Below are 27,643 nucleotides of genomic sequence, written 5' to 3' on the forward strand. Positions count from 1 at the left end.
CGTTAGATGTTCAACGCTTGGGATATTTTTTTATAACCAAACCCTGCTTTAAGCTCCTCCACAACTTTATCCTTCACTTGTCTGGTGTGTTCCTTGGCCTTCATGATGCTGTTTGTTCGCTAAGGTTCTCTAACAAACCTCTTCACAGAACAGATTTATACTGAGATTAAATTACACACAGGTGGACTCTATTTACTAATTAGGTGACTTCTGAAGGCAATTGGTTCTACTAGATTTTAGTTAGGGGTATCAGAGAAAAGGGGGCCAAATACAAATGCACGCCACAGTTTTCAGATATTTATTTGTAAACATTTTTGAAAACCATTTATCCTTTTCCTTCCACTTCACAATTATGGGCAACATTGTGTTGGTCTATCACATAAAATCCCAATAAAATACGTTTACGTTTTTGGTTATAACTTGACAAAATGTGGAAACTTTCAAGGGGTGTGAATACTTTTTCAAGGCACTATACAGTAGATGTAGAGTTTCACTGGGGCTTATTCACACTTGTGCATTGTGGCAATATATAGTATCCTGCTCTGTGTGGTGCATTGCAGTGCCATTCACTGTGAATTGCACCCTAATGCACTGTACAGTAAAGTGCAATGTGTGATGCACCACAAGGCACATACTGTGCTTTGTGGTGCACTGCGCTGCTATAAAAGGGTAATGTGCATTTTTTGATCCATTGTGGTGCTTTGGCATAATAAATAGGTTGCCTTAACCACTTCCCACCCGTAAGACGTCATATGATGTCCTGGACTTTGAGTGAAAATAATTGAATGATGCCTGCAGCTACAGGCATTATTCAGATATCTTTTTTTTCAGCAGGCGATTCCTTGCAAAGTAAAAGCCATCATAGCAGCTGTTTAGCTGCTTAATTGCTTTTATAGACGGCGGGAGGTGACATCCCCCCCTCCCCCCACCCTCTGGTGCTTCTCCCGGCTCGCCCGTGCGATCGTCGAGCCGGGGAATGAATCCAGCAGTGGTGGTTTACCATAGAGCTGGCCGTGGATCAGATGGTCTCCGGCCATCTCTTTGACCCTCAGAGGCTGTGAAGTCACTTCCAACGCAAAATGTAAGCACTGCCGTTTCTTTTTTTTTGCTGGGAAGCTTAAAATCGTTATTGTTTTTTATATCTCAGGCTTTTCAGCATAGAGGAGAGATGAGGGGCTTACAAGCCCAAGATCTCTCTGTAAAGAGGACCTGTCATGCCCTATTCCTTGTAATAGGAATAAAAGTGATAGAAAAAAAAAATTAAAGGGAAAGTGTAAAAAAAAATAAAAAATAAAAATAAAACAAACAATTAAACAAAAAAGTAAAGCTTCCCTGTCCCCTTGTGCTTGCACGCAAAAGCGAATGCATATGTAGGATCGGGCCCGCACAAGTGAACGGCATTTAAACTACACATGTGAGGTATCGCCGCGAACGTTGGAGCAAGAACAATAATCCTAGTGCAAGACCTCCTCTGTAATGCCCCGTACACACGGTCGGACATTGATCGGACATTCCGACAACAAAATCCATGGATTTTTTCCGACAGATGTTGGCTCAAACTTGTCTTGCATACACACGGTCACACAAAGTTGTCGGAAAATCCGATCGTTCTGAACGCGGTGACGTAAAACATGTACGTCGGGACTATAAACGGGGCAGTAGCCAATAGCTTTCGTCTCTTAATTTATTCTGAACATGCGTGGCACTTTGAGCGTCGGATTTGTGTACACACGAACGGAATTTCCGACAACGGATTTTGTTGTCGGAAAATTTTATAGCAAGCTCTCAAACTTTGTGTGTCGGAAATTCCGATGGAAAATGTGTGATGGAGCCCACACACGGCCGGAATTTCCGACAACAAGGTCCTATCACACATTTTCCGTCGGAAAATCCGACCGTGTGTACAGGGCATAACTCTAAACAGGTAATCTGTAAATATTTTTAAAGCGTAGCCTATGGAAAATTTTAAATACCGAAGTTTGGTGCCATTCCACCAGTGTGTGCGCAATTTTAAAACGTGACATGTTAGGTATCTATTTACTCAGCATAAAATCATCTTTCACATTATACAAAATAATGGGGCTAACTTTAGTGTTTTTTTTTCCCCCAGAAAAACGCATTTGAAAAATTGCTGTGCAAGTACTGTGTGACATAAAAAATTGCAACGGCCGCCATTTTATTCCCTAGGGTCTCTGCTAAAATATATAATCTTTGGGGGTTCTGAGTAAATTTTCTAGCAAAAAAGTTATAATATGTTACATGTAGAGAGGAATGCCAGAATTAGCCCAGAATGGAAGTGGTTAAAGATGCAATGTAACACATATTAAAACACTGCATCAGATTGCTAAATTGTGAAGCAGCTCTGAATGGCATTTTGTTTCCTAAAGCACTATGTATCAAAAAGAGGAACTTGTGAGAGCAAGGAATAAGGCAAATAAAAGTGACTAGGCCAAAAACAAGCATTGGGGCTCCTCGTGCACCACAAGGGTCAACTTGCAATGCAGGGGAAGCCCCACTGCAAAGGTAGATTTTTCTTTTTCATAGAGTTTAGCTTTAAGAAGACTGAAAACATCTTTTGGAATTATAATAACATTACAAAGTTTGTATGAGATTTTAGTAATTCACAGTACATCTACTTTATTGATGACATTTCCATTATTTTTATTTTATTATGCTGGGTACACATGCACGGTCATTTATCTGTATTGAAAGGGTTCGGAGAAGCTCCAGATAATTGTATCCAGATGTGACCATATTTTTTGTAACACTAATTAGATCCCCATTTGCAGGTAAGACTGTGCCAAACGGGAACTGGGGCCTTCTAGACCAGATCGCAGCCTTGAAATGGGTCCAGGAAAATATTGCTTATTTCGGCGGTGACCCCAAGCAGATCTGTGTTGGTGCGGATGGAGCAGGTGCTGATATCTCCAGCCTCCACTTATTGTCAGCAGAGAACAAAGCCATCAGACGAGCTGTGCTAATGGTAAGCCAATACACCACAGCATTTAAGGCAGAACCCTGCTAAAAGCACTATGTATATCTAAACTGGTAGTATAACACAACCCCGGTATAATTTCAAAAAACAGTGTTGTTTAATTTTTTCAGGCTAAAAGCAGAATCTCTTTCCTTCTCAATGTCTTGCCTATGCATGTTGGAAGGGGGGCAGGTGTTGCTTGTCTTCTTTGCTGCTTCGTCAATTTATTCTATGTGTTTAGGTTTCTTGGCAATGTATAAGAAACAATTGAGTACTGTCCGTGACACTTGTTATTTGCACCAACATACAATTTTTCAGGGTAAGCTTTTGGGGTGCACCCCCCTCTTCAAGGTCCAAGCAGTACTGATACACAAAGTTTTAGCAAAATGTTAAGTAAGACAATCTCTGAGGCGAAAAAAAAAGGCACAGACATACACAGCATTAGTAATTATACTTGGGTAGTAACTCACAGAGGTGAGGATGGTCATAAAACTGTTGGATAATGATTTAGAAAACCGAGGTCCACATTTGGTCCATTATAATAGGTGTCAAATAGACTTATAATTCTTAGTTTAAACGTTTTCCTTTCCTGAGTAATTTTGAAGTTCCCTTTAGAAACAATTGAGTATCACAAGTGCACTAATACGGCTACAATCACCTTTAGCAGTGTATAAAAAGGAGGTAGAAGACCCAGACATTAGGCAATAAGGTGTACATTTAGTAAATCAAAAACATGTGAAGGAAAACACCTATTGACAGCTGAGTCTTGTAAATAGGAGCTCCAATTCCTATTTCCAGGCATGGTATGGATGACCTCAGGCATGCACTGCGCCTTGCAGTCGTCCTGGCATCAGCTTAACCCCCCTGGCGGTATTCCCGTGTCTGGCTCGGGGTGGATTTTCAATACCAAAAGCGGTATCCCCGAGCCAGACTCGGGATCGCATCACAGGATCCATGTAGAGGATATTTACCTTGTCCCCTGGATCCTGCGATGTCTCCCTGCTGTGATCTGCAAGCCGCCGTGTCTCGATCGATTCACAGTGCTGAGCTCCGTTCCCTGCGAGCGTTGTGACGCACGGGGACAGAGTTCGGCGCCAAATTCAAAAAGTGAAACACACAGTATAGATACAGTATACTGTAATCTTACAGATGACATTACTGTATCAAATAATTACACATCCTCTTTGTCCCTAGTGGTCTGCCCAGTGTCCTGCATGCAGTTTTATATTATATATATGGTTCTTTCTGCCTGGAAACTGGAGATCGTCCATATCAATCAAAACTGTCCCTTTACATCAAAAGTGGCTTTAGACCAGCTAGAAAACAGCGATAATAAATTAGAATCACTCGCAGAATTGAGCGATAGTGATTTGTGGGGAAATCTGTCACCAAACACTAAAAGTAACGAAAGCGACAATTCTGCAACTGAGCAAATTTCAGTGTTTTTGATTTGATTACATTATTGAATCATTTTTATTATTATTATATTATTATTTGGTATAATTATTTATAGTTATTTATTATATTATAATTTTTTATTTCGTTTTTCAAACTTTATCATACCCGGGATGTTTACTAGACTCTTGTTTGGACAGATTTAAGTGAATTATTCCTAAGAATTACAGGCCTACAATATAAAAGAAATATTCAGAGATCTACAGAGCCTTGTTGTACAATTGAAACAATTGACAATTGTTTCAACAATCAAAACGTTTTGAATTTAACCAAAGGAGAATCTTTTAAAATTGTCTTATGAAGTCTTTGCAAATCCCACAGTGGTTATTTTGTCAGCATTTTGTCACACTCACCTCTCGTGGGATCCAGTGTCAGGTCTTTGAGACCAATCAGGAGACTTTACTCATCGGCACAGCGACCAGTCAGGAGACAGCCCTTTTGATTGCATTCTGTGTTATTAAGTCACTCCAAGAGTGCCTTGGTGAATCCTCTATCTCCAGGTGCGCTCCAGTGTGCCCAATGTTATCTTGTGACTCCAAGTACAACATGCGTTTCCAAGGGCACTCCATGTTTCCTAGCGATTCCAAGTTTTCTTCTGTGGGCCCCATGACTCCTAGTGTGCTTTTGTGCACCCCATGTGTCCAAGTGCACCCCCATGCCATCTATTGGCTCTAAGAGCGCCAACATGCACCCTGTGTTTCCAAGGGTGCCATATGTTATCTAGTGGCTCCAAGTGTGCCTCTGGGAGCATTATGATTCCTAGTGTGCCCCATGTCATCTAGTGTCTCCAAGTATGCCCTGTGTGCCCCTGCTTTCTCAGGTGCTCCTATTCCCCTTAACGACATCTGTGCCCCCACACAGCCTCCGATATGCTCCTGCATCACCTGGACAGTCCTTCTTTCAGTGTCCATGACTCATTTATGGTTTTTCAGATATTCAGAGTAAGCTCATCTTCTGTTAGAAGTCAACAAACCCTTGTCATATGCCCGTACCAAACTTTTATCTACTTTTGTTTTAAAGGGAAGGAGCATAGCTCCTGATAACTGCAGTTCTCTACAATCAGTGTGATTCCCAGTCATGTGATTTCCTATCACAGGTGATGAGATCTTTGCATCTGGTGTTGGTGGAGGGTGAGATCCAGAGACATATAGGAAGCCAGTGGGCAACAAATACATTTTGTACACGACTCACACATTCAAAACTTTCAGGTTTATTTTGAGAGTAACATAATATAAGCACAATGTATAGCTTTACAGGAAGAATGGCAACTTATACTGGCTGTGATACATCAAACTTCGACATACATATGGAATGGGCAAAGGAGTTTTGCATTGCAAAGACCCTTATCAGTTTTTGCAACCTTCATGTTTTCTACATTTATAGTGTAGCATGTAGGCTTATTGTAATAGGCATCATCAGTCATTTTAAACTGCTGCAAAAATTAGGCATTACTATAAAACCAATACAAAATTGATATGTGCCAGGGGGTTGGGGAGGTGCTGATTGCCATTGTGGTTTTGTACCTGTTGGAGACTTTATTGGCAAGAGTTTCGATCTCTCCCTCTTCCCCCTCTCACCATTCCTGCTCCATTGTCCATCCTGTAAAATATCATAGCTGGCAAGTGAGAACCACTCATATCACCCAAAGCAAATGGAATGGAGAAATTCATCAGGGAGATTTCACTGACCAAGTTTCCTAGAGATATGTCAGTGGGCAATACAACCTGTGTTAGCCTGCACCTAAAACTCATATATCAGTATTGATAGAGTAAGGTAAAGTCAGAACTTCTGTCAATTTTTTATTGTTGTCTGTGTAACCAGTAGGTTGATGTACCCTCTCTTTCCGTCTCAGTGGCCATGTGAGAACAATTAAGTGGGAACAGGAGTCACTGGAGCAAGAACATTAAAAATGTAATAGATGTTCTAACCTTTCCTCATTGTACTAAATAACTGTACTTTTGTTGCTGTCTCTGAGTGCTATCCTGTCACTTCCTGTTCTGGTGACACCTCATCACCAAGACTAAAAATGTAAGTAAATATCCATAAATGAACATTAAAAAAAAAAAAGCCTGACAAAGCCACTAATCCTTTACCACCAATTCAAAACTAATGAAAAAGTTTTGGCTGGAGTTGGCTTTTAGGTGGCTTTTAACCACTCAAAAAACCCAAATGGATATCTACTGAACTTCCTTTGAGTTGTCACTTTAGTAAACAGTTTTTTTGAGTATTTCCCCAAAAACCGATTCCTCAGCACTAAGTCGCCAGTCAAATGAATACTAATAATTGTAAAGTGAGTCATAGTATGCAAATAATAGCACTTAATTCTGGAGTCATACATAAGTATGTCTTAAAATTGGAAACTTGTTTCCTAATACTCAGTGTATCACAGTTTTACTCTCAATTGCAGAAGAGTCTCTGGAAAAGTTTTTAAAAACTCCAAAAATGTAAAGTGGTGAAGAAATGTGTGGTCTAAAAAGTTTTTAAAAATAAATAATAATTCTGAGCTTTGCAACAAGTTCCATGAATATATTTAGACTCACAGGTCTTGGGTTGCATGAAAGCAGAAGTCAATTCATCATGAATAGGCCTTCTTGTAGGTCTTGGATTGCATGAAAGTAGAAGTAAAACTTATGAGGAAGAGTCCTTCTCATAGGCCTAGAGTTGTATGAAGTCAAACATATATTGAATGAGCCTTCTTGTAGGCCTTGAATTGTATGAAGACAAGTTTTTAATGAAAAACATTGGTCTTGTGGATCTTGGGTTACATAAAAGTAGAAATCCAGTTTATAACGAAGAGTCCTGCTCCCCTTATCTGTAGCCCTCAGTGTAACTTGCTCTGTTCAACATAAAGTTACACAGATATATTTCAACTCGCAGGTCTTGGATTGCATGAAAGCAAAAGTCAATTTACAATGAATAGTCCTTCTTGTAGTCTTGGATTGCATTAAAGTAGAAGTGAAGTTCATAACGAAGAGTCCTTTTCATTGGTCTTGAGTAGCAAGAAGTCAAAACTATATTGGATATGCCTTCTTGCAGGCCTTGAACTGTATGAAGTCAAGTTTTTAATGAAATTCATGGGTCTTGTGGATCTTGGGTTGCATGAAAGTAGCAGTCTAGTTTATAATAAAGAGTCCTGCTCCCCTTATCTGTAACCCTCGGTGTAACTTGCTCTGTTGGACATAAAGTTACTTCTGGCGTTGACAGAGGATAAGACACAACTTCTCCGGCTTGGCTTCTGTTCATTGCTTGGCAGGGAATAACTTTCCTCATCTTCAGCCAATGACAAATAGGAGGCTATGCTTTGGCGAAGACCGTAGCTGAGAAAAGAGTCATCCGTTTCTGAAGAGTGGTCTGGTTCTTCTGCGGTTAGCGAAACTCTGTAAAATACAGCATATACATTTTTGGAGTTATTTAAGGGAATGCACAGTTTTTTTTTAATCTATTATGCTCATGAATAAACAAATTACATGTTTAATATTATTAGCATTCCTTTGGTAAATATACATGATGGTATATCAATTTATTTGTGTATCTGAAGTATTTTCTTTTTCGACTGATAGTAGTCCTTTTAAAGTACAGAACTTTTTTTTTTGTGTATACAGATTGAAATTATTAAAACCCTTGTCAGATTTTTTTTTTTTTTGCACTAATAATCTTTTCCTCACTGACTGGTCCATCATGGTGCTTATCCACATGTGCTTTTTTTTTGGTGCATTAACTTGCATTGCTTTAATGCAACACACAGCAACGGTCCTGCAGCATTTTTTTTTTAATGCGACCTACCACAAGGGACAACGTTTGTGTTCTGGTGCTTTGCAGGCTGCTGTAGTTGTGCATTTGGGTTCCATTATAAATGACGGGCACTGCAACACAGCATGTATTATATCATGTGTTACCATGCATTGTGCATAAGTGTGAAGCCAGCCAGCCCCCGCTTCCGCTTTAATGATTTTGTTACAAAGCTGACTGGCTAACAAAGTGGCTGAATGGAATATATGAACCACATAGCAATGGAATATATACAGTATATCAAATAATTTCTGAAGGAAAGATGAAGTGAAAGTGCATAAACGTTATATACAGTAGATCATTTCCATGGTGTTTTCTTGTCTGAGTAAGTGCATAGTAGCATATATTTGGCTGCTTGCTTTTGCAGGTTGCACAGGAATTTATTAATGTTTCTACAGTTTTGTAAGAATTTCAAAATGGCATGGAACATTGGTATTTCAGAAAGCCACAATTTAAATTAACCCAATTTATATCACATAGAAAAACTTTACTGTTGTATTTCAAGGTTAAAGTAGTATCTTTACTTAAAATTTGGTAAAGTTTGACCCTGTTAAGTTCCTATAAGCCAACAAGATGTTTTCAAGAGCAGGGGGCAGATTGAAGAAAGCATATGAAGGAGCAACATTTGGACCAGATGGTGATGGGGGAATTAAGGTAGCGGCCCTAGTGAAGAAACAATTGTATCAGTCACACCTGCTGCTGAGCCCCTGCTTCAGACCTGGTGGACCCTTGGAGGTTACGGACTTCTTCACTGTTCCACAAAATCAATTACTGTTACTGCTTATTTAGAAGGAATTGTGAAATTATTCTGTCCAAGGAAATTGTCCAGTGCAGGAACATAGTTCAGGAACACTTCCCTGACACTTGGTTATGTGACATTATAGATCAGATGACCAAGTGCAGCGGAGATATGGGGAGGTGTCCCCATAAACCTCTGCTGTCAAAAGGTGGGGTTTACAGCACCCACTTGGAGCTCTGTGGTAATATTTATTGATTTTGATTGGTAGCATGGTGGGAGCTTCACACGAAGAAGTGGGCTGGGTCCACACTTCTCAGTAGGGCCCCTAGTACAATAACTACTTTATTGGATGTGGGCATGGCACTTGAATAGTGTGTGATGATCCACAGGAGCCCAGAATTAAATCAACAAGTTCAAATGGAGTCAGAAGAAATCTAGGTAGTTTGGAGAATAAAAAGATTTCCTTTTCTTCCTATTCTGGTCATTTGGACACCTTTTGTAGAACAAACAGATCCTAATAAATGTATTCTAAAAGCATTGATATAGAACTGGCTCCACTGGTGATAGTGATGGCAATAGGCAACACCTGGGGAAAATTAGGTAATGAATGGAAGAATGTGGCTGGAAATATACCTACATAAAATGGGCAAGTATGACACGGTAGGTACCCTGGACATTTTTCAAACTGACCAGGTGGCACCATAGCATGATAAAAAATGATTTACATCAAAGAAGAGTTAAGGTGTTGACAGTGGCCATGGGGATCAATGTGACCTGACTGCTCAGAAGCCATTGGTGGTGAACATAAGGTTACCAACATGTGATCCCGTGGCATACCAGTACAGAACGGCAGGAATCTGGTCATAGTCAATGAAGTCATTTACTGTAGCCCAGTCAGCTTTTTTAAGAAGACTCTTCTACAAGAGCAATTAAGGATGGCAATAAATAGGCACGTCATAAGGAGAAGGAAAATGTTGAGTCATTTGTCTATCATTAAAAAGGCTTATGTTCAAGGGTGGGAGGATGACCAACATTCTTGAACTCACTTGCTGGATTTTAGCAGTGCACAATTCTCATGGAGACTTCTCAAGTGAAAACATCTATGTGTTTGATTGCAATCTCTTCCATTAGTCAGTGACATGTATTATCTCCCACTAGGAATCCCTACATAGTCCAGTCCTTGCCCAGTTATGGCCACTCTAAGTATCTGGGCAACCAACCATGTGTCAGAAGTGTTGTGTTATGAATACTGGTATTACTCACTTCTTCATACTCTTCCAGTTGAAGGGCTTCTTTCTCCGCATGACGGGCATTTGTTGTCTGCCAAAGACTTCTGTGAGGTTTACCGACTGCTGGGTGAGGCACGGGGTGGTGAGAACACAACAGAGCCCATCTGCATTTTCTGTAGGGGTAACATATATAAATAGATCATAGTCCTCATTTTCCACTACTTCCCATGCTGCAATGGGCTTATTAAGAACCAAACTCTAGCCAAAAATGTTTGCTTTGCTTTGGAGATAATGGCAAAAGCTAAAAGCATCTGATTTGTTACCAAGGGCAGGAAGTGAGCAGAATCTATCCAGTGGGGACACATAAATATGGAGATGGGTTAGAACCTCAAACAATTTTTAATGCTAATATAATGATATAATGTGAAGTAAACATAATGTAAACCCTACTTCATCAGGAGAGGCATTGGCATCAAATTCTTTGAACTTGGAATGTTTATTTAAAGTTCAAGAAGAGCCAACATATTTATTGGATCTGTGCCCCTTCTTCAGGGCTGTAAATTAAAAAAGGTTGGTATCGTAGCAGACGTAATATCTGAGTGAAATTACATTTTAAAACTTGCCTAACAGAGTGATGTGAGGCTTAAAATTGGACGGAGAGTAGAGATGAGATGTCAGTATAGACAGAGATGACTAGGACAAGGGTTTATGGAGAAGAAGTAAGTGCCCATAATGGCAATGATATATAAAAAATTGCACAAATACAGCGTGTCTAAGTGGCAGACATCACTCAAAAAGGTGTAGATTGGAATATGTGACCACATGTTCATTTACAGCCCTGATGAAGAGGACGCATATGATTTAAATGTGTTGCTCTCCTTGAGCCCTCCATAAACATTCCAACTTTAAAATTCCTGTTTAGAGCATACTTTTGAATACACAGACATCGCCCCTTTTTTTTTTTTTTTTTAACTGCAAACAAGACATAGCAAGTCTCTTTAGCAATAAAGAGCTGCCTACTCGCAGTTTTTTTTTTTACTACCTAAGTTTAGTTCCACATTGAGGATGGGTAAGCTTTTGGGATCAGGTACACTTTATAAGGAATGTGTCGGAATAGATAGCCAAGGCTCATATAGGGTGCTTCTGCCTGATTTTGGGAGCCCTTTTGGGAAGCCTGGCCAAAAGCAACCTCCTGTTCTGCATGGATACCCCTGGTTATTATAGGCTATAGTCATTCTAACAGGTTCTCTTTGAATCATGGAAGTCAGATCACAACACCTCTTTCCACCCTCCAAATAATACATTACATTAAAAAGTGTCCGTAGCGCAATTTTATCCCCAAATCCTATCACAGAGGAAATAGGGCCCATGAGCTACAAAATTCTCTCGCAGCCCATTGGCTAGCAGCCACCAGGAAAAGGGTGGTGCTGAATTTGACGAGACTGCAAGACATTGCCCCTTCTGAAGGAGTGCAGCAATTGCATTTCTTTTGCTGTTCCTTGTTTACAACACATTGGATGTTGTGATATATTTATGTCAGGGGTCTCCAGACTTTCTAAACAAAGGGCCAGTTTGCTTGGGGGGGGGCAGACCATAGCCATTGGGCATAAACAATGCCACATTATTGTTTTTAATGGGAGGAATAGTGCCCCTTTGCTGGTATCAGTGGGAGGAATGGTGTCCCATCATTGATGTCAGATGATTCAATAGTACCCCAAGGGCCAGGTAAAGGCAAGCAAAGGGCCACATCCGGAACCCAGGCCACAGTTTGGAGACTACTGATCTATGTTGTCTATGTTGTTACATTTTTACTTGATATAGACTGTAGCCAGCACCCAGAGGTTCCTCATTATTTCTTCTTTGCTGTACTCTGTGGGAAGACTTCCATTCATTTCCCGTGTTATTACCAAAAACAGGAAATGAGGGGAAATCTTAACAGGGACACGAAAAGGTTCTACTATTAGAACCACCAAAGTATGGCTGGACTTGGATTTTAGTAAGTCAAAGAGAAATGTGCCATGTTCCCTTAACTATAGGAACCAAATGGCTGTACCTATCTATATACATCACTGCAAACTTTGTAAAACACTAACACACATCAATGACATTACAGTATTTACATCAAGCTAATTAATATCACTCTATTATGCTACGTCAAGCTAATCAATATCACTCTATTATGTAATGTCTTTCAAAGTTATAATTCCAAAATAGATCCAAAAATGTAAATACCTGAATAGTGGTTGACAAGGTGCTCCAAGCATTGGAAGGTCAATCTTGGCGAGATATAATACCAGTTATTCGGTAAGCGGAAAATTCTATAATGTTTCACCTGTCTGTGCTTGACAGATAAGGAATAAGTTCCTGTAGAAAATGATAAAAAGTATTAGAGACCCAGTAGTTTTGTTTTGCCATATGGCTTTCAGTCAATATCCACCTCAAGAACATTTTTAAATGTCTTTTTAAAGCATGAGCCCATGTGTGGTGTGTTGGTGGAAGCCCAATTCTCCCAACTGACTTTACCGCACTGTTCACCCAGCTACTGCCATTATTACTGTATTACAGTTCAAGCAAGCTGCCCTCAAGTTCCATTGGAATGGAGAAATCAAAGTCAGAAAAATCTTTTTTTTTTTTTTATTTGAAAAATAACATCGTTGGAATTGCAGTTGAAGACGGGACAGTATTGGACAGTGATGGCAAACCTTGGCACCCCAGATGTTTTGGAACTACATTTCCCATGATGCCCAACTACACTGCAGCGTGCATGAGCATCATGGGAAATGTAGTTCCAAAACAACTGGGGTGCCAAGGTTTGCCATCACTGGTATAGGATCTCAGATGGTGGGTCTTACTAGTAGAGCCCTAGATGTGAATAAATAGATGTAAGTTGTAGAATACATGTGTATCAAGGCTTGACCGGTCAGGTTGTTTCGATGGTGGATATATGAAAAAAATTAAGCTAATCGACAGGACCTGGTCTGACATTTTAATCATTTTACAAAAGTGTCCATCTCCTCTAGAATATCAAGTTTGTGATGGGCGTGCCATGATTTTTGTTCAAGAGAACATATTATCATTTACATCCCTATTACTGATTTGCATGGAATTTACAGACATTTTTACAATGACTCAAGTATTACAGACATTACAACAATAAAATGGATATAAACCAGCTGCTGACAAGCTGACTGTGCTTTTAATCACATTGGAAGAAATAACATTAAAGGTCCAGTTCACTTGTAGCTCATTCGCATTATTTTCACTCAAGCCCAGATGAAAGGAACTTGGCCCCTCGGAAAGGGCTTCAAACCCCAAAGGGGTTTTTGAACCTCTGAAATGCATTGACTATGCTTTTGATTGTCTCCCTGACTTTTATTGAAATAAAGTTGTATTTGGACCTCTCAGCAGTGATGTGGTGCTTTGGTTTCCATTTCTGCATATTTTTACGGCAGTGGAACAGCTTTCATACATATAGAGTTGTATTTTTTGAGCAATTACTTAGAGGGGCTCCCTTGCCACAGCATAATTATGTGGATTTCAGATGTCTTCTATTTTACTTTTTTTTTTTCATGTAATAAAGATGTTATGTTTTTAATAATGATGAGTTTGTAGGAAAGAGGTTGCTCCATAGGTTTTCCGTTGATACCTGTTGGCTTTTTTGTATTTTAAGGTGTTGTTGAGCCCTGGGTCCTTTCAGTGTGTGCTCTTCTAGGGTTCCACTCACATCATAGAAGAAAAGTGTAGGCCCCCTTTCCTTTATCTACAGATTTTGTACGTTTTTTTTCTTCCTCTCCTTTCTGCCAAAAACATTCAGGCACGCCAGCTGTTCAGTCTGGTACTAATATAGGACGGGGTGTCCTCATTCACCAAATAATTAAAGAACAGAAAAATATGTTTGGCTTTGTTCCTCATTCCCTATAGGGTCCTTCTATTATTCTCCTATCTATGGCTAGATCTTAGCTACCACATTTGAAGACCTTCCAGCCATGGAATGAGTGGGTCTCCCTGAGATTCAGAATTTATCTTATTGGAGCATGGGTCTCTCCCAAATTCTTAATATTTAGATATTTGAGTTTGTCTCTGTGTGGGAAATTACCTACTTTTAAATGAAAAAAAGATTATATAGTTTTGTATTATATCTTATTTTATTATGTTCAGTTCTAAAAAAAAAAAAACATAAAAATCTTACTGGGTTAAAAAAAGAGCTGCTGCATTTGTATTTTCCATATTTACCATGATTACCAATCTGGATTTTCAGTATGTCAAAATGCATCAAGGTAGTGCTGGGCTTTCTTATTGGATGCTTTGTTAAAACATTATCATATATATTGATGGTAGTAAAATTACAAGTATAAATAATTAATATAAAATAGTCAGTCATTTTCAGCCAAAACCAATAGGGAAGAGTCGGAACTCCTGTGTGGTTTTAAATCCCTTCTGTGGCCTATTTTGGAAAGATTTGCAACACTTCCTCTTCAGCCTGACTTTCATTACCTGGACAGGAAGTAGGGAAAACCTCCCCAATGCACAACACAGACTTCTAGACAGCGAGATCCTAACACTTCTTTAGGGGGAAGTGTGGAGCATGGAAGAGGAAACGCAAGCTACGATTATTAATTTGGAGAATGGTAACTCAAAAGTGCTTAAAGTAATGTAGAAGTAAAACCTGGGGGCATATTCATTAAGCAGTGAATGTGACTTTTACCATAGAAATACTGTCTTGTACCTGGAAGAATCACCTGCAAGTGAATGTTTGGTGACGTTCAAATTCACCACTTTATAAATGTTCCCCTTAGTCCTTTGCTGCATAAACCCTGAACACAGTGGGGAAAAGAAGTCCTTAAAGTCGCGCAGCATAGCAAAACTCACTCCGCCCCCCGGAGCTTAATCTACATGAGAGGGGTGAAATGAGTTGGGGGGCATGGCCTGGTTGGAGCCTGGGCTGAGGGTGTCATAAATGTCCTCACAGGGTTTTGCTGTGATGCAACTTTTAGAACTTCTTTTCCCTACTGGATGTTTTGAACTGGGACGAGCTCCGTTCTTGTCGGCACGCCTAGCCGTTTGTCATACAAGAGGACCTGGAGGAGCCTTGAACAGCACCTGTAATTTTTGCTGTGGGTACAAGCCCCAGCCATTCACCTTTTTGTGTTTCACTTTGCCTGATCATGAATGAGCCGGTCTTCACTTCTGGCAGCTGTAGTAGTTGTTCTGATTTCTCCCTGCCCACTCCATCGAACAGCCACCTGGAAAGTCAAAGGAACTGGTAAGAAAAGCAGACGGGCTCCAATAGAAAATGAACATCTGGCTTACAATTTTCTGTTTTTGGTCAGGAATAGATACCCAATCAGGGGAGCCCTCAAGAACAGAATAGAGCAGCCTTATTCAACCTTTTAACCCCCAGAGGAATCATTTTGAGGTCTTGGGGAACCAGTGCTATTTGCAGATTAAAGGTGACTCTTAGAAATATCTTGCTTTGTGATATTTTAATGTCAACGCAGATTAGATTTTACAGAAAAAGTTGCAATGAAGTCTGCAACATAATAGGATATTTTTATTTATTTTTTCTATTTTTGCTGCGGTGGGCTGATGGGTATATGAGAAGGACACAACCAAGTTGGTGTTGCTGCATAAATAGATCATATAGTTCCCGTCATTACAGCTTTGACTTATATTTATCTCATATCCCCTTTCTCACGCTGCCACGAGAGCATGTTCTCAACTGTTACACGCAAATGGAAAATGACATTCAGTAATATGTTTCACCTCATCATTTTGGGCTTTTTAAGAAAAAGGTGAAGAATATTGATCTGTTTTCTCGGAGGAAGACTGAAAATTTCCTCTCTTTTCTGATTAAATTCTAGTCTATAAAACAGAACCGGTAGCAGTGTTTGTACCTTGATTAGCTGTTGTTAGAGACAGAAGAAAATGAGGGCCTGTTTACACTTGTGCAATAAAGCAATACGAGTTACCAGAACACATGGTGGTGCACTTGCTGTATGTGCGGTGCATCGCTGTGCCATTCATTGTGAATAGTACCCCAAAAACATTATAGTGTCCAACCCCCAACGCATTACAGTACACTGCAATGCACAGTAACAAACCTGCTCTATGTGCAGAGTGTTTTGTGCTATTCATTGTGAATGACACACCGACACAATGGGGTTGATTTACTAAAGGAAGATAGACTGTGCAAGTGCATTTCCTCCAGAGCTCCAGATCCAATCATGCGCAAGCAAAAGTGCTATTTTTGTTATTTTACTTGCATATTGTTGGATAGTCTTCGCAAAGCGAAGCTTTACCTTATTTACTAAGCTCTGGAGCAACTGCACTTCCAAAGTACAAAATCTTTTTGCCTTAAATAAAACAACCACATTGTCCCACTCCCAACGAACTGTCCGGATATCTCCTACTCTGGCCACCTTTAGGCGATTCCTTTAAGGAAGCCAATTCCACCTCCACCTAACACCTGAACTTTGAATTCTACCATCAGCTCATTCCTCGAAGTTATTACCTTTTGAACCATTTGCCCCACCCTATTAGATTGTAAGCTCTTATGAACAGGGCCCTCTTAACCCACTTGTATTTTATTGTATTGTAACTGTATTGTCTCACTTTATATTGTACAGAGCTACACAAACTGTTGGTGCTATATAATTTCTGAATAATAATAATAATAATAATAATAATAATAATTGCAGTGCACCACAGTACATATACTGTGAATTGTGGTGCATCCTATAGGAAGCCAATGCTGTGGGTATTTTTTTAGTCTGAGATAGAGTAGGCAGGGATCTGAATCCCTGTCAGGTTTTTATTGCTGCCTGTCTCCCTGTTGAAAAGATTTACCCCTCTACCCCCCAATTTGTCTTGCCAACTGCCATCACCAAGACAGAAAGTGAGTGGAACCTAATATTTTACAGTCCCCAGAATTCAAAATCTTCCAATGGGTCACCTGTTCCGTTGACAGCTGTCTGTAATAAGAATTCCCTCCAATTTTGTAGACATTTCTCCATGCTTCCTGTTATGACTCCAGGACAGGAAGTACAGGAAAATCCCCCTAATGGGACACAGACATAGAAAAAAAAACTTTCCCTACTCTATCCAAAACTAAAAAATATATATGTTTTGGTTATGCATACACTTTATGATGTATATAATGCTAAAACATTTTTTAGTTTTTGATAGCGTAGGGAAAGATTTATCCACCCGGTCTTTATTTATTTATTTTAACACACTCTTGTATTAAAACAGCCTCCAACATGGCAGTTCTTTGTAAAATGCATCTTTTATCAACACGCCAGCTTCTTGACTATGAAGCAATCTCTTGTAATGTAGCAGTCTTAAGTACAAAGTGAGCTTTCTTATGATCAAAGCAGGTTCTTATGAAAGCATTTTAAGTAGGGTTGTAGGTACAGACTCTGAAGGCTGGTTGCTGGTACAAAACGGCATTGTAAAATGTGAGAAGGATTGTGGATCACTAGTCATCCTACAGATACAGACCCATGTATGTTTTTCTTTTTTTAATGAGTGAATTGATCATTTTAAATTAGAAAATTGAGATGTTCCTTACCCGTGGTAGACCTTTGCCACACATTTTGCAGGTATGTAGTTCTCACGACCGGACTTTAGGGATACCACTCTCCACCATCCTCCTTCACTGTAAAGAGACAATGAAAAAAAATATAGTATTATAGTATAGTAAATATAGACAAAGAAAATAATATAGTATTATAGTATAGTGAATACAACCATTCTTCTATAAGCAGGACCGGACCGGGACAAAAAACAGGCCCGAGCATTTTTAGACTGATTAGTCCGTTTTTTTTTTCAAACCAAATTACAAATAATGACAACTACCGGTTTCTCGATTTTCTTTTAGTTGGATTTAGCCTGCTTCAGTCACTGTGGGCAGGGAATATGATTTTCACAAACTTACTGTGAGAGGAGGACCAAGACCCCTGCGGGCTTATTGGAGGGCGGCAGACCAGCACAGGACCAGAGAAGAAGAATAAAGAGACAGTATTTGGCTACACCCATAATGTATCATAAGCATGTTGCGTATCCTACATGATGTGCGTAGCCTGATGCATCTTTATTCCTCTTCCAATGGGTTGCCCTAGGCTACCAGCCTACTATCCCTCCCTTAATGCTGGCATCCTCTACTGAGTGCCTGCATCTCTGTTGAGTGCCGGAATCTCTATTGAGCGCTGGCATCTCTACTGAGCAACAGCATATCTACGAGCGCCAGCATCTCTATTGAGCGCCAGCATCTCTATTGAGCGCCAGCATCTCTAAGAGCGCTGACATCTCTATTGAGCACCGCAAGAGTTGATACACTGCAGAGGGAGGATTACTCGAGCAGAGTAAGTTCTTGCCCGTGCCACAGTCTCTCCCTGGAGGCCCGCACCAGACCGATATGGAGGGGTGGGGGTGAGAGAGGGGGGTGATAAGGAGGGGGGTAAGAAAGAGAAAGGGGGGGTGAGAGAGAGAGAGGTGGGAGGGTGGGGTGGGATGGGGAGGTGGGAGAGAGACCCCTAGCCCTGTCCCTGTCTGTAGTCCCTCCTATGCTCCCCCTGTCCCAGTCCCTGTCTGCGTGTAGGTGTGTGTGATGCCCGCTACATTCCACACAAGCAGTAGGATGTTCATGGCTCTGGGAGGCACCAGGGATGCCGTGTCAGCTGCTACGCCCGCTTCTGCTGTTTGCCTCTTTGGGGGTCAGGGAGGCAGTTGAGGTCTTCTCACTCCTGGGCTCTTGGTCCTAAATGCCGTCTCCAGGGCCACCCACTCGCCGTATTGGGATGATAGGCACAGCAAGGCAGTGTGCTCTATGGCCAGTCCAGGCCTGTCTAAGCTAACATTGCACAACCTGTCCGGGTCAAGAGAAGCCTTTCTGAAGAGTGTACAGGCCTTCACCCCTAACTCTTATCGATCCACGATACATCTGAATATGATTATTCTGCGCTGCAATTTTGATATGGGTTGTCCATTTTCTTTGGGGTATCTTACATTGCTCGGGGTTCTGTCATTAATACATTATGCCATAGGTTCATTTTGGCACAAAAAGATTAATGGTGTGGAATTAATCTGGGTGTTAGGAATATGGATTATATGTAGTGTATTTAGATTTCGCAGACACAGTACCCCATAAGTGCTTAATGCACAAATTGAGGTTTATTGGTGTTGATGATAGTATATGTACCTGAATAGAAAACTGGCTACAGGGAAGGGTCCATAGGGTGGTGATAAATAGCGTATCTTCTGAATGGCCTGGAGTGGTAAGTGGGGTACCCCAGAGCTCTGTCCTGGGACCAATCCTGTTTAACTTGTTCATGAATGATAGAGAGGTTGGCTTAAATAGTTCAAACTCAGTGTTTAGGGAAATCGATGATAGAAAAGGATCAGGGGATTGATGATTGATTCAGCAATAGCATGCAGTGCCAAGCGGCAGCAGGCAAGCCCAGCAGAATATTATAAAAACAGGTGCTACTGCCCCCATCTATAACTGGCCATCGCAGTAAGCAGCATTGGGGGGCGACATAAGGTAAAAACAGAGCCAAGGATAAATCCAAGGGAAAAAGACTAAGCTTACTTACCGACCAGCTCGCAGACAACCAAATCAACCTGTCTAACGGTATGTGTTAAAAGCAGGGGTTTTGTCTGCATGCATTTGTAAGTAATCTTGGTCTTTTTCCCTTGGATTTATCCCTGGCCCCGTTTTTACCAGCAGAATATTAGCATGCATTAAAAAATCCTGCCACTTTATAAAACTCTGGTCTGGCCACATCTTGTGTATTCCGTTCAGTTCTGGTCACCAGTCCCCAAGAAGGATGTGCTGGAATTGGAGAGAGTCCAGAGAAGGGCACCTAATAAGAGGGCTGGAGGACCTCGGCTATGAGGAACAACTACAAACATTAAACTTATTCTCCCTGGAGAATAGATGCTTAGGAGGGGATATGATAGCGTGTGTATATATACAGCGGGTAAAATAAGTATTGAACAGTATTGAGATATATATATATATATATATATATATATATATATATATATATATATACATACTGTCTATAAATATGTCCTAGTCTGTGCATCTATATAAAATGTGTATTTTGTGGATTTGAGTTGTATAGGTAATGCAAAATGGAACTATAAGAACATTTTTCAGTCCTAACACAGACATTATTAGATTTACTATTACAAATTCTACCAAGTTTGTGAATTATGACTTAACACCAAGTTCTCAGATAAACTCCTTTTTTCACACATTGATCACATTTAAAGAAGGTCATTAAACTCTATTCCTCTTTTAAATAGTAACAAAACCACAACATAATTTTAGAAGAGGTGCAACACTTCCCGTGTTGCTGTAACTTACAAGAATGTAAACCTTTATTAAATATTTGTCTGACCATTTCTCATGGTATGCTGATAACCCATAATCACCAAAAAATATGATTGTTCTGCACCCAGGATTATAGATAGATTACAGAGTCCTATATACCATTACCGGCCAACCACCTCCATCCATTATTTTAAGGGGGGTGTGATTGTTTTGTGCTCTACAATATGGTTGTGCATAATGGAAAAATTTGTTTAGTTTCATTTGGTTTCTTTATTTTCTAACAAATTCCAAATTTTCAAAACAATTTGAATTGGTTGAAAATTGATTGACCGATTCAAATTCTGTGTGAAGAATAGGTGGTTGTTAAGGAGCGGGCTGGGAAACCAGTAGAGGTATATACTGTATATTGAAAATTATTTATTTTTAAAATGACTATTATTTGATTTATTGTGATACACCTTGTATTGTAAATATTCCTTTGTATGAAATGACATAATAATAATAATAATATATTTACAAGTGTGTTGTTAAAGTATCCTTATACTAAGATCCCAGGTCCTGATGAAGCAGGGTCCCCTGCGAAATGCATTGACCTTATAGTTTGATCTCAAGACTACGTACATACATACCTTTGGATGGCTGATTTGTATACTTGGTTTTTAGAAATTGATTTTCAATGTCCAAAATAAAGTGTTTGGATTTTAGATGTGTATTGTTTGAGTTTATGTTACACCCTGGGTGGTATCATTTATTTAGATCTATTTTACTGCTTTTCTTGTTACCATGACCAAATTCCATACAAATTACTTAGCACCATAAAATGATACTTGGTTCTGTATTGTCTAAAAGGGTGGTACTGGGAGGTGGGTAGGGGGTGGAATCAAAAAATGGTGCTCGGGGGTGGGTAGGGGGCGGAGAAAAAGGGTGCCTCAGGAAGGGCACCTATTCCTATTCCTACACCTATTCTCTGAGAAAAAAAAAGCCCCGTTCATGGGCATTTTTTTTTACCATCTGAAGGAGGGGCTTTCTCAGCTAAGCACACCTCTTGCCTGCATGCTTGAGTTAAAGAACTATAGGCAAAACTTTTTTTCCATTTTGGATAGAGTAAGGGAGGGTTATAACCCCTATCAGATATTTTTTTGGCCATCTTTGTCCCATTGTGGAGATTTCCTTTCACTTCCTGTCCCATAGCCAAACAGGAAGTGAGAGGAAATATCTGCATATTAAGTGCATTCCATGGGGACCCCCAGGTCACCAGAACTAGTGTCCCCAGTGGAAGATTTCCCCTCTATCACTTTTGAGATAACACAACATTTTCTTTTACATTCACTTTCAATGATAATGGTAAACAGGACAAATAGAGAAGGTGAATCTCCCTAACGGGGTGCACAGACAGCAATAAAATCTGACAGGTGCTCTAATCCCTCTCCACTCTATCCAAAACTAAAAAAAAGTTTTGCCTTTAGTCATAATTTAAGGGCAGATGAATTCCAGGAAGTGAATGCTACATCTACCCTCACTCAAGATGCCCATGGACAGAAATGCTAGAGGGGTGTTTTTAAATGTGATTCCTTAGCAAAATAAATCTTGGAGACATAGATTTGGGGGGGGGTGTTGAATATTAAAAATGAATCAAATAGTATTTTCAGTTTGTGGTGCTCAGATCTCAGATACAGTTTAGTTTAGCTTTAGTTTTAACAGTGGACAGAGGAAAGGGACTGCCTTGCCATTCTAGCCTATGGGGCTGTGTGTTTCTATTGAGGCACACAGTGTAGGGGGACACAACGCTAGTCCCTGCATTCAAAGGTGGGTCCATAGGATGCTGTAAGAGAAAAGAGCCACCCTAAAACAGGAAACTTGGGGCAGCGGTCCTGGCACCAGATTACACTAGAACATCGCCAAGGATTAAAGGATAAAGAAGCTGCATACTCAGCAGCTGCTGAAAGTGCTTACAAACCTGAGGGTTTAATATTGCTTTAAGCACTGTGAGGTCTGTGACTTCCAGTAAGTGCTACGCAGCTTTCTCTTTGCATTGCAAAACATTGCGGAGTGAGCTGTGAATTTGCATTTCAGCCTTTGAGGTTTCTTGTTTTCTCACAAGCTGGAGAACAATTTTCCATTATGTGTGATGTGTATCTCTGTATCTGTGTACTGGTGGAGCCAGTTTTTTTTTTTTTCTTTTTTTAATGTCTGGATAGTTCTGTATCTGGGATCAATACCAGGACTACATTTAGCACTGGTTTCACAAAATCTGAATATTTATTTGCTGCTTACAAGCATTACACGAATGCCTTTACAAAAATGTAAAATGTTTGCCCATAAGAATTTTTAAAGTGGTTCTAAAAGTTCAAGTTTTCTAATTAAAGTATAACTAAAGGCAATACTTTTTTTTTTTTTAGTTTTGGATAGAGTGGAAAGGGGTTAGAACCCCTGTCAGTATTTATTGCTGTCTGTGCCCCCCCCCCCCCCCATGTAGGAGATTCATCCTCTCTATTTTTCCTGTTTACCATTAAAAGTGAAAGTAAAGTAAAATCCCAAATTTTTGGTAGTCCCCAGAAAAGTAATGGAGGGGGAAATTTTCCAATAGGGACGCATTCTGGTGACCTGGGGGTCCCCAAGAAATTTCCTTCATTTTCAGGGTTTTTTTTCTCACTTTCTGCTTTGATATGGGACAGGAAGTGAGGGGTAATCTCTGGAATGAGACACAGATGGCTAAATAAAATCTAACAGGGGTTTTAACCCTCCCTTACTCAATACAAAATAAATAAAAAAAACCAAAGTGTTGGCCATAGTCCTACTTTAATGCAATAGAAACCTTCTGCATTCAGCTATATACCCACACCTCCCAACTTTTTGAGATGGGAACGAGGGACACCTATTATCAAAAGTATGCAGGAATAGGACATACCCCCCTGCCACGCCTCCCTATAAGAGAATTATAAAAAGAAAAAAATATTGGTTAAACCCATGATTTTTTTTTTTTTTTTTTACCACTACTATTTCTTTATACTGGCTTTTAACATTTACAAATGCAGCAATTTAGAACTTGTAGCACATTTCAGCACTGGGAAACACTTTTTTCAAAGATAAAAAGTACATTTTATATACAACTATATAGATCTGACCAAAATGAGGGACAAATGAGGAGGAAAGAGGGACAGACCCCCAAAATAACATTGACCTTCTGGGCATTACAGGGCTTGGCCGATGACTCAGCACAGTGTATGGGTGGCGGGAAGAGACCAACCCACGAACCACGCTCCTGACTGTGTGCTTCTTCCCCTTCACTTTCAGAGGCTCCAAACATTGGGCACCTTCTCCAAGCTCAACAGCCAGGGCACACCAGCAGAACACATTCTCACGCTCTCCACATACTATGATGCAGGCCAATGAACGCACTCCATGGCCGTAGTACAATTTAAACATTTTTACTAAACATAATGCAACTAATACAGTCAATATGAGGCATGGCTCTTCACCTAGTGGCTGTAAAATAGATTCAGTCAGCAAGCCATACAGTTGATTTTGGCTGCCATGGGCGAGACGGCTAAGATTGGGTCCAGGGCCTGAGAGCTCTTTACCTCTCTCTCCTTCTGTCCTTTAGAAGGCGCAGAAAAGTCCTCTTCTGTCCCAGGTGTAATACAGGCCTAGGAGGCCTCTTCTGGGCCTAGTTTCCTTCTTTCCCCTGGGGAAAGGACAAGTTCTGCTAATCTCCTTTTTCCGTCTTGCTTCCAGGCTCAACTGAACTTCCAGCCCTAGAAACACCCACTAAATGGGAATCCATCCCACTGCTCCCTCCAAAAGGGAGGGATTTCACCTAAAGGGTAACTCTACCACTCCACCTGCCTACACCTGGACTCTCAGATGATTTTAAGCTTTTATGGGGATCCCATAGGTATGGCACATACCCTGTTTCCCCGAAAATAAGACCTAGCGTGATTGTCGGTGATGGCTGCAATATAAGACCTACCCCCCAAATAAGCCCTAGTTAAAGTCCTTGTAGGTCTTATTTTCAGGGTAGGGCTTATTTTCGGGAAAACAGGGTAGGGCTTATTTGGGGGGTAGGGCTTATATTGCAACCATCACTGACAATCACGCTAGGTCTTATTTTCGGGGAAACAGGGTACATATACTTACGCTGGTCCATGCTGGACCAACGTAACTATGTAAAAATTGCCATACCTAAACTTCAGAAATTAATTAGAAAGGAGTAATGGTGAGAGGTGGATTGAGTGGCAGGTAGGAGTGGGGCTTCAAAAAACAGAATTTTTCAATGTTTGTAAGTTGGTCCCTATTGATGACTTTCCAGCCCTTGTTGTCTGCTCTGTGGCTGGAATTCATTCTGTGGAGTTGGCTAGAATAATCTGTATGGTTGCCAGTATCCTCATTTTCCAAATGGCTTTAGATCTGATGTTTTAGGCACTTGATTAGTTAAGCTGTTTGCGCCAGATTTCATGGTTCTGTGACTCCCTTCCCCCGAAAAACAACCAAGTCAGTTTTCAGAAGACGAAAACGAATGTGCTGCACTTAGGCTTTAGAGAACGTAACTTACTCTGAGATGACCCTCAGCTTCTCTCCAAAGTAGAAGATTGGCTCGCTCACATCCGGTGGAGGATAGTCATAAAGAACAGCGAGAAAATCACTTTCGGTTCCTATAAGATGAAAAAAACAACTGCTGCATTGAAATGTTCCATTAAAGTTGAACTATAGTCGAGTAATAAAATCCCCAGTGTGACATAGGCTGCCTATATTGGTAATACTGGGCTGTTTTCGAAGTAACCCCAGGAACCTTTTGTAAATGCCTCTTGATCTTGCTAGTAGAACTATTGGATATGCACTTCCTTTAAAAGGGAGACAATGCTATTCCTTCCGAACTGAGAACACTGCAGGATTGTCAACTTAGCTGCTGCTGTAGCTGCTTAGATGTTGGCATAGTTGGCGAGATTATCAGTGCATAGCCACCCAGTGTAGCTGCAATTTCTCAGTCCTTCCCACAGCAATGTGCATGAGAGCAACGTCTCTCTCCTCCTCCTCAGACTTAGCGACACACAAGGCTGGCTTGGAAGCGAGCACACAGGAACCTCCCCATAACAAGCAGCTTGCTATGGTGGGCATCCGGCTGGTGGGAGAAGCCGGGTGCCATTGACCAAGCCCTGATGGGTGGGGCCAATGCCGGGACTAGATCATCCAGCGACCAGGGCAAAGATGCCTAATTGCGCCCCCCCCCCCCGGTCATGATATGCAAGCTTAGGGAATCCAACACCCAGCAGTCACTCGGTCAGAGAGTGGGCATAGTTGGTGATGATTTGATGAGTGCCTGTCACAGATCTCTTGACTTAATTACAGGGTTTCGGGACTGGTTGCACAGCATAGTGGAAGCCTGCTGGAAGGAGGCATAAGGTATGTATTATACCTTGAAAATGATTTTAAAACAAAGAGCGAAACTGCGCTTAAGGCCCAACATTAACATACATAGAAAACTAGCAGCGGCCCGCACATATACAGCATGTAATATATCAATAATCACATTTGTGAATTTGTGACGCACTCCATTTGAGTGATATACGCGCTTCATCGCATATGGTGTCATTAGGGGCTCTAATGTTTATATTGCACTGATTAGTTTATAGTGAATTCTTTAATATTATTTTGTTTTAATAATAATGATATCAGTTCTTTTCACATATATCTCACTCAAATGTAGTGTGGCACGTTTTCACAAAAGTATACCTTACTTTCCTTCCCCTAGAGGTAACGAGCATGAGTTTTTTGTTTTTTTTTAAACCCCAGGTTCAGCTTTTAAACCAATGGTATTTACTATATTGTGGTTCCAACACAGATCTGTAAAAAAAAAAGGCAGCAGTCTAACCCAGTTTTTCTCAACCTTTTTTCAGTCAAGGCACCCTTTAAAATTATGGACAGTCTCGAGGCACCCCATTCTAAAATGTAAAAAGTTATTCTAATAGTTTTACGTAATGAATCAACATCCACACACGTAGGACACCCATCATAAGAGGTGTTTTATTCTTCCAAATCAAATACACTTTTGCACACTGGTACTAACTAGTGTTCCAGTGTTTCTCTTCTTTCTCAGTTTTTTTCCATCACTCAGCTAATGAGAGGGGCAGGGGAGAATCAAACAGGGATGCTGTGTGGACGGCAGATATCCTCCTTATCAACTGATGATGTCATTGGTAGTTCGGATGCCGAAGGCTAGAAGGTCATGATGGTGCACAATGAAAACCTGTGGCTTTGTGTAACTAAAAGGCAGGCTTGATCCATCTGCTGGCTTGTATACAGTTTTTGTGCAATGTTTAGGCATTTTGCCAAGGCACCCCTGAAGGAACCTCAAGGCACCCCATGGTGCCTGGGCACCCTGGTTGAAAAAGGCTGGTCTAACCCACAGTTGCATTTGAACTTGCTTGTACCTACCGCCTGACCCACCCGGCAATGTTTGTACTACAACCAGAATTTGAACCCACTAGTGTCCACAATCCAACCTAATCCAGAAAAGTGATATGCTACCCAAAACCTGCTTCCAATGCTTCCTGACGATACGTAGGATACTGACATGCTAACTGCTGCTGTGTTACAAGAGACTGAGACACGGGTGCCATGTAATGTAACAAGTGACTATTGGAAACTTCTGCCATGCTATAAGAGACTGTAGTAAAAGCTTGCTGCTGTGTAATGAGACAGAGAGCCTTTACATGTTAAATAAGATGAAACCAGGGAAATGTCCTGAATTTTATTGTAGCTATATGATACTGCAGATCAGCTTACCCCCCAATTCATAAAGCTTCCAAATGCCTGCCCAGATTTTGGGTACCCAACTCACTCTCTACTTCTAGAGCAGACTCAGTAGGTCTCTCAGCATTCCTGAGCCTGGGTTGTCACTTACAGACACAATTTTTTGTATTAGTTTATTGCCTAGGCTTGGGATATTTTTTAATTATCACGCAAGGACATTTACACCAGTTTTTTTAGTCCAACTATTTTTATTAAATTATTATACAGACATAAAACCTTACATATCATTCGAAAAACATATATACAACTCATTAAAAAACACAAGAATGGATCACTCCTAGAATATATTTTCTTTAAAGCTTTCAACG

The 27,643-nt window shown here is 40.5% G+C and overlaps 2 protein-coding genes and 1 non-coding gene across 3 annotated transcripts in view; 1 reads left to right on the plus strand and 2 right to left on the minus strand.

Moving 5' to 3' along the window:
• TG (thyroglobulin) overlaps positions 1–27,643 on the plus strand; it is a 399,523-nt gene that overhangs the window by 216,184 nt on the left and 155,696 nt on the right. Inside the window, exon 41 of the mRNA XM_073632844.1 lies at positions 2,790–2,983. Coding sequence (XP_073488945.1) covers positions 2,790–2,983 — 194 coding nt within the window. The remainder of the gene's footprint in view (positions 1–2,789; positions 2,984–27,643) is intronic.
• SLA (Src like adaptor) overlaps positions 5,620–27,643 on the minus strand; it is a 60,251-nt gene continuing 38,227 nt past the window's right edge. Inside the window, exons 3-8 of the mRNA XM_073632270.1 lie at positions 25,078–25,177; positions 17,757–17,843; positions 15,326–15,429; positions 12,419–12,550; positions 10,221–10,359; positions 5,620–7,806 (exon numbers count right to left, since the gene is read on the minus strand). Of these exons, the coding sequence (XP_073488371.1) occupies positions 7,572–7,806; positions 10,221–10,359; positions 12,419–12,550; positions 15,326–15,429; positions 17,757–17,843; positions 25,078–25,177 (797 nt within the window). The 3' untranslated portion in view covers positions 5,620–7,571. The remainder of the gene's footprint in view (positions 7,807–10,220; positions 10,360–12,418; positions 12,551–15,325; positions 15,430–17,756; positions 17,844–25,077; positions 25,178–27,643) is intronic.
• LOC141146534 (small nucleolar RNA SNORA5) lies at positions 11,500–11,633 on the minus strand. Its single transcript, XR_012244927.1, has one exon. It is a non-coding gene; the product is annotated as a small nucleolar RNA SNORA5 (small nucleolar RNA).

This window comes from Aquarana catesbeiana, linkage group LG05 (assembly GCF_042186555.1).
Source record: "Aquarana catesbeiana isolate 2022-GZ linkage group LG05, ASM4218655v1, whole genome shotgun sequence".
Taxonomy (NCBI): domain Eukaryota; kingdom Metazoa; phylum Chordata; class Amphibia; order Anura; family Ranidae; genus Aquarana; species Aquarana catesbeiana.